Raw genomic sequence first — 11,927 nt, 5'->3', positions numbered from 1 at the left:
GTGAATTCATCTAGCAATTAATATCCCACGTGTATATAAAATCCTTGTGAATATCTATTCATTGGTCTGTTACACAAATGACCCATGAATAGAACATTGTTTTGAATCTTACTAGTATTAGCACTGGTAGGACTGTAATATGAAAGGCAATAAGAATGTAGATACCTGAAGAAGATTACCAGTGTAATATTCTTTCGCCTTTGGGGCACTGGTTGAGCTCTAAGCCACGTCAGGAATGACAGGAAGCCATTATTGTTGTTTGGTGCCTTATGTGAAAGGAGTTGGTGGTTTTAGTCCAATTCCTAGTAGACACTTACTTCTTAAACAATAGTCACTATAGTATTTGCCAATTCCAGCAGAAGCCTGGGAGTGAATGAACACAAAAGTTTAACTACCGTGTCTCTGCTAATCATCCTCTAAGGGGTCAAGATTGACACAGCCTGGCATAGGGCCATACTGAGAAACTTAGCACTGCTTCTGCCAAAGTTGTAGCTATTCTCTGGCAACAAGGGATTTTTTTTAAAAGAGGACTTTAATTAAGCAGGGCACCAGGAAGAGCGATTCTCCACTATTCCCAGGCACAGCAACTCACTAGAAACAAAAATAAGCTTAAATAGTAAATTGAGAATATAGAACTGCTGTTAGGTTGTGCTATCTTCTCTATAAAGACACTGGCAGACATAATTAAGTTGCTTCTGGAAGCAATGACTTGTGACCCAAAGGTTGCCCCTTTCAGACCAAAGCATCAATTTAACATCAAGGAAAGTAATCAACTTTACCTGGATGTCTCTCCTAAGCTCTTGAGTGATTCTTCATTTTCTTCTGGGGGATCAAAAGGCTGCCAATTGGTTTTCAAGATTCTTCCTGCAGTAGTTTACACATACATTAAAATTGTTGCCCAGGCTTTTTAAAAAATAAAATAAAAATTTAACATTCTGTCTTCTTGATTCCTGCCCCTCACCCAATTTCACCATCTTAATCCTTGGCAGTCAAGACTTCTAAGTCAGTGATGGTGAACCTATGACACGCGTGTCAGAGGTGACACGCGAACTCATTTTTTTTGGTTGATTTTTCTTTGTTAAATGGCATTTAAATATATAAAATAAATATCAAAAATATAAGTCTTTGTTTTACTATGGTTGCAAATATCAAAACATTTCTATATGTGACAGGGCACCAGAGTTAAGTTAGGGTTTTTCAAAATGCTGACACGCCGAGCTCAAAGGTTCGCCATCACTGCTTTAGGCTACGGATTGCAGGTCTTTGAAAGGGGCTGGTATCTGAAAGTGGCAGAAGGGTGTCGGGGAGGAGTGGCCGGTGGTGTGATAAAGGAGGAAGCCACTGGCTGGCTGTCCTTCCTTCAGCCTGCACACCCTACCTGGCTCCCTGGAGTCCGGCATGCCCGGAGGTCCATGGAGGGTTCCTGCAGAATGCTGGGACTGTGTGTTTGCTCCACTAGATGAGGGAGACAAAGTTCCTGACCTCCTGAGTCCCATGCAGGGTGCCAGGGATCAGGCTAGCCCCACTGAGACGTTTCCCAGGGTGAGCCAGTAAAAGAATGATACAAGGAGCAATCGGGAGTTATAGCTAGGCAGGAGCCAGAGGGGTCCAGCAAGCCGGATGCTGGGAGTGGTGGAGGCCATGGGCAGGAGTGGAGGCCATCGGGAACAGGTTGGGAAGAGGAGAATAATGTGAAGGGTGGCAGTTCAAGCTGTAGAGTGTGAATGAGGCGAAGCTGCGGAGTCTGGCTTCATTGGGTGATAATGGCGTGCCATCACCACCTACCCTGGGCTCAGGGGATAGAGTAGATGAGATGGAGGAGACCCCATGGGGAGGTGGTTGAGTGACAACTCTGAACCTGTGTTGGTTCACAGCACTTCTGATATCAAATGTGTGGCTTTTCCCACACCAACAACCAGTTCTCCAAACCCCAGATGTTAATTGGGTGCCCTACTATGTAATTTAATTCTGACACTAACTACCCAGAGTTAGTGTCCCAATTCCCCAGGTTTAAGGGCTCAGCCCCCACAAGATTGCCCTCACTTCAGACACCAGACGCAAGTCCCAGCTTGCCCCCTGTACTTCTGACCAACCAACTATAAATTGAGGGTTCCCATGACTTCCTCCTCAGACTCGATAATTTGCTAGAACAGCTCACAAAACTCAGGGAAACATTTTAATTCCATTGACTGGTTTATTATAAAGAATACAGGTGAATGGCCAAGTGAAGAGGTGCATAGGGCAAGAATATGCATGTCGTTGCCATACCCTCTCTGGGTGTACCACCCTCCCAGCATTTTGATGTGTCCACAAACCCGGAATCCCATCATTAGGGGTTTTAAGGAGGTTTCATTACTGTGGCATGATTGATCAAACCATTGGCCATTGGTGATTAAGTCAATCTCCTGCCCTTCTCCCCTCCCTGGAAGTTAGAGGGTGGGACAGAAAGTTCCAATCCTATAAGCATGCCTTGGGCTTTCTGGAGACAGGCGCCCATCCTAAAGCTATCTAAGAGCTCCAGTAAGAAGTCATCTCATTAGCATACAAAAGACACTCTTAGCATCCCTGAGACTCCATAGGTTAGGAGCTGTGTGTCAGGAACCAAGGACAAAGACCAAAGACCAAATATTTATTTATCCTATATAGTAAAAGGCTAATATGCAAATCAACCAAACAGTGGAACGACTGGTCGCTATGATGCACACTGACCACCAGGAGGCAGACGCTCAATGCAGGAGCTGCCCCCTGGTGGTCAGAGCACTCCCACAAGGGGAGCGCCACTCAGCCAGAAGCTGGGCTCACAGCTGGCTAGCGCAGTGGTGGTAGCGGGAGCCTCTCCTGCCTCTGTGGCAGCGCTAAGGATGTCCAACTGACGGCTTAGGCCCGCTCCTGGACTGTGAGAGGGCACAGGCCTGGCTGAGGGACCCCCCCACCTCCAGTGTACAAATCTCGTGCACCAGGCCTCTAGTTTTATTATATCACAATATCCGTTAGCAAGGTTCGTCCCACTTTCTCCCATCTGAGTGGACTGAGGTTTCATTGGGATTAAGTGGGACGAACTGAGAGAGAACAATGAAAGGTCTACTTCCATCCCCATGGCCCCACTCTTGGGACCTGCCCTGTCCACAGTCTTCCTGGGTGGGATGCTATCCGAGAAACCAGCTGTGCCTGGGCTCCGTGAGATGGAAGCAGGGAAAAAGAGCAGAGCACACAAGGGTGATGGGGATCCCAGTCTTCAGGAAGCCTGCTCAAGGATGCTGCCCTGAGGACTCTATCCAGGGAGATTGGACAAAGACAAACTGTCCATATACAGGACTCAGCTCTAGTTCCCCAACTATTTGTTACCAAATCACAGTTCCCAGCCCCAGGATGCACTGCTTCTGAGCTTCTTCTTAGCATACAATCCCGCTCCCCACCAACAGGGGGCGCTCACACCATGTTTCATCAGGGCCAACAGGAGGGATTAATGTTACTCAGAGAACAACTCAGGACAAATTGCTGTGGACCATGATCCCCACCCAGCCCCCTCCTTCCATGTAGAAAATGTTATCCTTCTGGACAATGGCGACTTCCATTTACACATCTGCTCACTGATTTGCTCCTTCATTACTTTGGCAATTCTCACGTGTTGATGAAGAACTATAATTGCTTCACCTCTGGGCTCCATATACCGGTCTGCTCGGCTCAGGGGCAAGTGTGGCAGAGCAGAATGTCTCTGAACCAGGATCCAGGGACCCTTGTTCTTGTCCTTGACCTGACCCTGCCACTTACCATTTAGGTTCTCAACTGCCATATCTGTAAAAAGGGGGCCCCTGATGCTGTCCCACTGAACTGATGAACTCTTTGGTATGAGAATGCTTTAAAACCTCTCAAGTCAGTGGTTCTCAACCTTCCTAATGCCGTGACCCTTTAATACAGTTCCTCATGTTGTGGTGACCCCCAATTTCATTGTTACAAATTGAACATAATTAAAGCATCGTGATTAGTCACAAAAACAATATGTAATTATATATGTGTTTTCCGATGGTCTTAGGCGACCCCTGTGAAAGGGTCGTTCAACCCCCAAAGGGGTCGTGACCCACAGGTTGAGAACCGCTGTCTTAAGTGTTGTGCCTCTGTGATTTATTGTCGTCATCAAGACCTCTGTCTACCTCCCTGTGTTCGGTGAAGATCATGTGAAGGAGAGGGAGGGTGCTTTGTGTGAAGATGAAGTACATACGGACGCATATCCGGACTGCTGCTAGGGATAGGGTGCATGGATACTGTGCTGATTTCTTTGAAATTGGTGACATTTTTTCATTGACACGTATAAGAAGCCAAGTCTCTCCTCTGAGATGCCAAGTATGAGAGTGGGAGGGAGGGTGAGGATGAGCCTTTTTCTTCATCAGATCATCATGAGACCAGAAAAGCAGAGGAGGATTGAGTTTTGGGAAGTAATATCAGTGTCAGCTGAAAGGGCCCTCAAAAACCATCTTTCAGTCTTCCTTTTTTTTTCTTTTAAATTCTCATCCGACAATATTTTTCCCATTGATTTGGGGAGAGAGAGCAAGAGAAACATTGATATGAGACACATGGATTGGTTGCCTCCCGCCCCTGCCCCCAATCAGGGTGGGGGATCAAACCTGTGACTGAGGTACATGCCCTTGACTGGGAATTAAACCTGAGACCCTTCAGTCTTCGGGCTGGTGCTCTAACCACTTAGCAAACTGGCCAGGGCAGCATTTTTTTTTTTTTTTTTTTTTTTTTTTTTTTTTTTTTTTATAGGTGGGAAATCAAGGCCCAGAGAAAGGAAAAGAATTGCCCAAAATGTGTTTGCCTCCAAGACCTGCACAAATCCCCATACTCATTCCTGGCCAGGGCATGTTCAAGTCCTCCTGCCACCCCCCTCCCCTGAACACCTGGCATGACTGAACCATGAGCCCAGAACTTGGGCTGGGGGATATGTTACCCACCATTCCTGATGCATGTGCAGGTGGTAGATGTAGGAATGATTCATTTTATCCTTAAGTTCAGAAGTCATTTCAGAAAACAGAGGTGAGTTATCTTCTGGTGTTGGAACTATAGGTGATTTTTATTTTCTTTTGCTTACTTTGTGCAGAAAGAACCAGAAATTACAGGCTGTGGGATTCATTCTGTGCCCTTCAGTATGTTTCATATTATGACACAGTTAGAGATTATCTATTCTTCCTTCTAGTTCAGGGGTGGGCAAACTTTTTGACTCGAGGGCCACAATGGGTTCTTAAACTGGACCGGAGGGCCGGAACAAAAGCATGGATGGAGTGTTTGTGTGAACTAATATAAATTCAAAGTAAACATCATTACATAAAAGGGTACAGTCTTTTTTTTTTAAAGTTTTATTCATTTCAAATGGGCTGGATCCGGCCCGCGGGCCGTAGTTTGCCCACGGCTGGCTTAGGCTGTCAGTTGGACATCCTTACCGCTGCCACAGAGGCAGGAGAGTCTCCCGCCACCGCTGCTGTGCTTGCCAGCCGTGAGCCTGGCTCAGGGCTTCTGGTTGAGCAGCGCTCCCTCTGTGAGAGCACACTGACCACCCGGGGGCAGCTCCTATGTCGAGCGTCTGCCCCCGGGTGCATGTCATAGCAAGCAGTTGAGTGGCCTTAGCATATCATTAGCATATTACTCCTTGATTGGTTGAACGGACACTTAGCATATTAGGCTTTTATTATTATAGGATGGTTTTCTAAATTTTTACAACAAACATCTATAACCTTATAAACCCCACCCAATCCAAATCTTATTTTAAAAAAGAAGTCCTAGCCAGTTTTTCTCAGTGGATAGAGCATCGGCCCATGGGCTGAAGAGTCACGGGTTCAATTGCGGCCCAGAGCACGTACCTCGGTTGCAGAAACCATCCCCAGCCCTGGTCAGGGCATGTGCATGAGGCAACCAATCGATGTGATGTGTCTCACATTGATGTTTCTCTCTGTCTCCCCTCCTCCCTTCACTCTCTCAAAAAATCAATGGAAAAAATAAGGAAATTGGAGAGTGGTGAAATGCCCAGCTCTGACTTGAGGTCCATCAAGCAAGGCCAACTGGTATCTGTCATAGCAGGTAGAGGCCCTGAGCTTGAAGATGTCCTGAAGGTCATCCAGCTCACCAGCCTGGCATCCAATGCCATCCAGGCAGTATCACCCACCTCCTCGCCTTTGCTCCCACCATGCCCCACTCCTGAAATGTCCTCCTTACATCACCACCACCAAATTGGACTCATTTTTCAGGGTCCAACACAATTCTGCTAGTTCCATGAAGTTGTCTGAAAGCCCCCCTTCTCTAATTGGGACAGACGTCTATCTCTCTCCTTTGACCATGAGTGGCACTTTATTTGCATTTGTATTATAATCTTATCATCTGCCTTGTCCTGGTGTCGCTTGTACCCGGGTCTGACTCTCCCCAATGGGCTGAAGCCTCCTGGGCAGCAGGGCCTGAATAGTATTTATCTTTGTGCTCCCAATGCCATCCTCAACCTGGCACATGCTAGACTTCAAATGAATGTTTGTTGAACTTACGTGAATGGAAAATATAGTATCCTAGAAGAGGCATATTGTGATATATCACTTTATGGCAGGGCTAGCCAACCTTGGCACCATTGACATTTGGGGTTGAATAATTCCATGTGGTGCGGAGCTATGGTGCTTAGCAGCACCCTGACCTTTACCAATAGACACTTCTGCCAATAGACACCTCCAGTTGTGACAACCAAAAACTTGGACATTGTCTTTTGTGGAGGACCACTGGTATCTATATATATAAAAGCCTAATATGCTAAGTGTCCGACTGAACAGTCGACCGCTCGACCAGTCGCTATGACACGTACTGACCACCAGGGGTCAGACACTCTGACCCGTAGGTTAGCTTGCTGCTGGGGTCCGGCCGATTGGGACTGGGTGAGACGGGCCAGACATGCCCAGGAGCCAATCTCCCTCGGTCCCTCCCCGGCCTCTAAAATATTTCTTCTAATTAATTTCCTTTCAATGTGCACGAGTTTGTGCACTGGGCCTCTAGTATGGTTTATAAAAGGGTTTTCATAAACAATCCCTAGGAGTAGGAATTCCTGTTTGATTGACGAGAAAGGCAAGGCTGATGGAGACTATTGAGTTGAAATTGGGTCTTGCTCAGAGGTGTCTTATTCCAAATCCAGAGCTGATCCTACTCTCCTGGAGGGGACCCCACCCTGGTCTTTGTTGCTCCACTGCGGTGTATCCACCCACCCCACCCCCTCTCCTGGCTGTGTCTGATCACTTCTTCTCCAGCACCTTGAGCTCCTCCCCGTGCTTGAACACGCTGATGGTGACCTGGCCTGTCTCGGAGCCATACTTGTTCTTGACAAAGACGCCGTAGCGCCCGCTGTCCTCACTGTTGACCCTCTCGATGGTGATGGTGACCTCTGACCCCCTAACCTCCATGTGGTAGCGGTCAAGGAAGGTGACAGGCTGGTCATTTTTCAGCCAAGAAATTTCAGGGGCGGGGTCTCCTGAGATGACGCAGGTCAGGCACAGGGTCTGGAAAGACAGGAAGGGAACGCTTGATCAGCTCCTTGTAGTAACCCTGGGCATTCGCCGTCACTCCCCCAGAGAGCTCCCAGCGCAAGTTGTTCCTTGTGATAAATTCATTCTGTGCATTTTATTGTATCACATAAAGGGATAACATTAAAGGGAGGGACATTTTACTTTAACCCCACATCCTCCATCCTCAACTTTCCTTCATCCTCCACTTTTCCACAAGAATACTTACTAGTTAGGGCAGCGGTTCTCAACCTGTGGGTCGCGACCCCTTTGGCGGTCGAACGACCCTTTCACAGGGGTTGCCTAAGGCCATCCTGCATATCAGATATTTATATTATGATTCATAACAGTAGCAACATTACAGTTATGAAGTAGCAACGAAAATAATTTTATGGTTGGGTCACAACATGAGGAACTGTATTTAAAGGGCCAGAAGGTTGAGAACCACTGAGTTAGGGTTTTAGATCATTATTATTCTGCCAATTATGGAGGATAAGGTACAGACCGTCCCCAGCCCAGGGCCAGCACTCCCATGCTGTGGGCTGGGGACGGTCTGTACCTTATCCTCCATGATCGTGGCAGAATGGCCTGAACTTTGCTTTATTGCTTTTTGTGCTATATATGTTATGAGTTAGGGTTTTAGATCATTATTATTCTGCCAATTATCTGCCCCAGAATGGCCTGAACTTTGCTTTATTGCTTTTTGTGCCATATATGTCACTATGACATATGCAAATAAGGCTATCTTGCTTTAATACAAAGATTTATAAATTGCGTTTGAAAATTCTTGAATAAGCTCTGAATCAGAGCTGTATAATGTAATGGTCGAATACTCAGAGTCTGGGGCTGGGCTGCCTCAGCTCCGCCCCTTCAAGCTGTGTGACCTTAGGTGAGTCCTTTAACCTCTCTGGGCCTCAGTTTTCTCAGCTATAAAGTGTGACTAGTAATAATATCCCATTCCATGTGGTTGCCTGGATGGTTAAACAAGCTAAAATATGTAACACATATGCAATAGTGACTGGCACAAAGTAAGCACCGTAATAACAGTACTGTCATTTTCTAGAATATGAGACTTGCATAATTGCAGCCCTGGAAGGGCTTTTAGGGATCATCTAACTGAACTCCTAAAGGAAACTGAAGTTCACAGAGGAAGTTTATGACACCCAGGGCCGGTAGAGCAAGCTGGCAGAGCTGGGGCGAGCACCCCCTTGGGTCTGACCCCAGGCTCAGACGCTTCCTTTATACTACATGTGGCCATGAGGTGGTGTCACTCAGCCAGGCGCTGGAATCCTCAGTGCTACAGGGTGTCATGATTTTTTTGTCGTTAATCCTCACCCAAGGATATTTTTTCTATTGATTTTTAGAAGTGGAAAGAAGGGAGGGAGGGAGTGAGGGAGAGAAACATTGATGGGAGAGAGACACATCCATTGGTGGCCTTGTGCACACACCCTGACCAGGGCCAGAGATTGAACCTGAAACCCAGGTATGTGCCCTTGACTGGGAATTGAACCTGTGACCCTTGGGTATGCGGGCCAATGCTCTAATCACTGAGCCACACCGGCCAGGGCTATGTCATGATTTTTGATGGACACGTGAGGAAACACAGCATGGGAGTGCTGGCCCTGGGCTGGGGATGGTCTGTACCTTATCCTCCATGATCGTGGCCACATCTGGCAGGCCCCTCACCACTTTGGCACGATCTGCAAGGAAAAAGGGAGACCCCGGTGATGAATGTTTTCCTGCAGATTGCGCCCCAGAAGCAAGTTTCCATAGAGCTGAGCTATGCTCCTTTTTTCTATTTTCATCATTTTAGGGATGGAAATCTTTAAATTTGTATCACGTGTTTCCTTGCCTTTGTGAACAGAAAGTAGGGGACATAATGTGTTTCTGTTATTGACTTGAAGTCCTCGTCATGATTGGTGGTACCTGGAGGGGGCCATGGGATGCCCCTCCCTCAAGAACTGGGAAAGACGGTACATAAGACGGCTCTGAGCCTTAAACTGGCAAAAGCACACAGTAGGTGTTGATGAACCGGAGACTCGGGGGCGGGGAGGGGGCACAAGGAAAAATGGGACAGAAGCTTTTGGGACACTGGCTCTGGTCAAGGAGGGGACCTGGTGGCCATTGTGGGTGGGCAAGGGGAGTGGTTGCACATCACTCAGCAGGAAGTATATATTCCTTAGGCTGCAATTGAGGCTGTGGGAGCAGGAGGGGTGGGAGCGTGGGCCCTAGAGCACGGACCAGGATGTGCAAAGAGCCTGAGTGGCGGGTGTCAGTCCGACGGCTGTCAGGGGAGCAGGACCCTGGATCGGGGTGGGGGAGAAGGCCCCAGAGATGGACGCGGTGGAACGGTGGCCAGGCCCTTCACAGCTGGTGAAAGGGTCCACTTCCCTGGACTCTGGACTCCACAAGCCCAGCATCCGTGTGTGGCGAATTCAGCTCCCTCTGTGAGAGTCCCGGACAGGTGTCCTGCCCGGGGGCACGCATCCCAGGACGGGAGGGACGCTCGTGCTGGGTAAGGGAGTGGATGGCGGGGTGACGGGCTTGCGAGCCTCCTGATCATGGCACCTCCTGGCAAGGCGCAGGCTGAGGGGGGTCTCGGGCTGCACTCTCGCCACCTAAGAGGCCACGCCCCTGAAGGACTCCCCACTGCCTGGCCGGTGGACCCCCACTTCCCAGTTACCGTAATGAATGCTGAGGCCCGCACTTCCCGCCAAGTGGGGAGACTCAGGGACAATGTCCCTCTGGAGGGAGAATCCCCCTCCCGCGGGTGACCCCAGCCAGCAGTTTTGAGTTCTTGCTTCTGTTTCTCAAAGTCATTCAGTTTCTTCCCTGGTTGTCGCGCTGTCGGGGCTGCTTTGCGCGGCCACCAGAAGTCTTTTCCTCACTGAAATTCCTGCTCTGATCTGCCGGGTCAGTGGGACCACACAGGCAGCCTCCTAGAACGGGGTGGTCCAGCCCTGGCTGGGCAGACCTGACGAAGTTCAGGTGCATGGACCTGGGGTGGGCGCCCCAGGCAGCGCAGACACCGCAGCAGCCTCCTAGAACGGGGTGGTCCAGCCCTGGCTGGGGCAGACCTGACAAAGTTCAGGTGCATGGACCTGGGGGTGGGCGCCCCAGGCAGCGCAGACACCGCGCCACCTCCCTCCGGGTTTGGGGCTGGGCCCTCATGAGATGAGGCTCCAGAACCAGCCAGAACCAGCTTCAGCTTTAAAGTCTCCCCCTCCCTACACCTCACGCAGAGAAGCCAGCCCAGCCTGGTTCTTGTCTGTTCCCTGTCTGTCGGGTTCCACCTGACCTTGCACTTGACATTGCCCATGGCCTGCTGGGCACTTGGTCCACGCTGGGCGCCTCCACGCCCACAGTCAGGGACCCTTGGAGTCCTTACCCATCTGTCTTCACGCCGTCACCGCCCAGGTGTCCCTGGCAGCTCCGTGACAGCTCAGAGCCACGCAGACCCCACTGGGACCTGCACAGCCTCCCAGGGGCCATAAGCTCTCTGGAAGCCGCCCCAACCCCGGAAATGAAAACAACGGAAATGTCGGTGGACTTACTCTTCTCGATGATGGCCAAGGCTCTGAAACACAGAAATGGGAAAAGGCTCAGGGCTCCACTTGCTAAGGGACAGGGTGCGCGGGTGGGGGTGAGGGGCGAGGAGGGAAAGGAAGAGCTGGCCAGCTCCCAGAAAGGGTCCTGTGCACAGTACATGCAGGACCCTCGGCCTGTGATTCACACAGAAACACACGGGAACTTACTTCAGTCTCTGGTGCTCAGCCATGGCGTCGTCAAAAGCTGTGAGAAGGAAACAGGGAAGGGGAAGGGGGTGTGAGGGCCCCTGCCCCTGTGACCCGCAGGTGCAGGGCTCGGCGCCACGGGCCCTCCACCCTTTCCCCTCCCAGCCCATTTTCTCTTGGGGCAATGCCAGGTTGGGTGGGGATGGGCACCCCCCCCCATGGGGCTGTCACTGGGGACAGACAGGCGGACAGCTCACCTTGCCCCGAGAGGTCGGTTGAGAGCTGCCGGACTTCCTTCCCGGCTGCTATCTCCAGGGTGTACCTGCCCTTGTCTGAGTCTTTGGGATCCAGGATGTGGAGCCAGATCTCATCCAGCGTGGTGCCAGCCCTCGCCCGGTCCCCGCTCTCCAGGCGCTTCTCTCTGAATGTGGGGCAGAGGAATGGTCAACACGGCGCAGCCCACCCGTGCTGCTCACAGGCTGTCTGTCTGCAGGTCTACAGGCTCCCCCGGCCCCGAACGCCTCTCCCGGGGTTTTGTTTCCAGATTCCTGAGCTGAAGGTGGTGAGCATCCGTGAGACACTCCATAACTGTTCATCCACCCATCCATCATCCATCCACCCATCATCCACCCATCATCCACCCATCATCCACCCACCCATCCATCATCCA

General features: G+C 50.1%; 1 protein-coding gene across 1 annotated transcript in view; it reads right to left on the bottom strand.

Annotated features, from left to right (window-relative positions):
- Positions 1–6,955: 6,955 nt before the first annotated feature.
- The window catches only part of MYOM3 (myomesin 3), a 54,088-nt gene continuing 49,116 nt past the window's right edge, over positions 6,956–11,927 (bottom strand). The window contains exons 33-37 of the mRNA XM_005875199.2: positions 11,515–11,678; positions 11,279–11,315; positions 11,078–11,100; positions 9,168–9,223; positions 6,956–7,520 (exon numbers count right to left, since the gene is read on the bottom strand). Of these exons, the coding sequence (XP_005875261.1) occupies positions 7,257–7,520; positions 9,168–9,223; positions 11,078–11,100; positions 11,279–11,315; positions 11,515–11,678 (544 nt within the window). The 3' untranslated portion in view covers positions 6,956–7,256. The remainder of the gene's footprint in view (positions 7,521–9,167; positions 9,224–11,077; positions 11,101–11,278; positions 11,316–11,514; positions 11,679–11,927) is intronic.

This window comes from Myotis brandtii, unplaced genomic scaffold, assembly GCF_000412655.1.
Source record: "Myotis brandtii unplaced genomic scaffold, ASM41265v1 scaffold456, whole genome shotgun sequence".
Lineage (NCBI taxonomy): Eukaryota > Metazoa > Chordata > Mammalia > Chiroptera > Vespertilionidae > Myotis > Myotis brandtii.
This window is presented reverse-complemented; position numbering and strand designations above follow the sequence as displayed.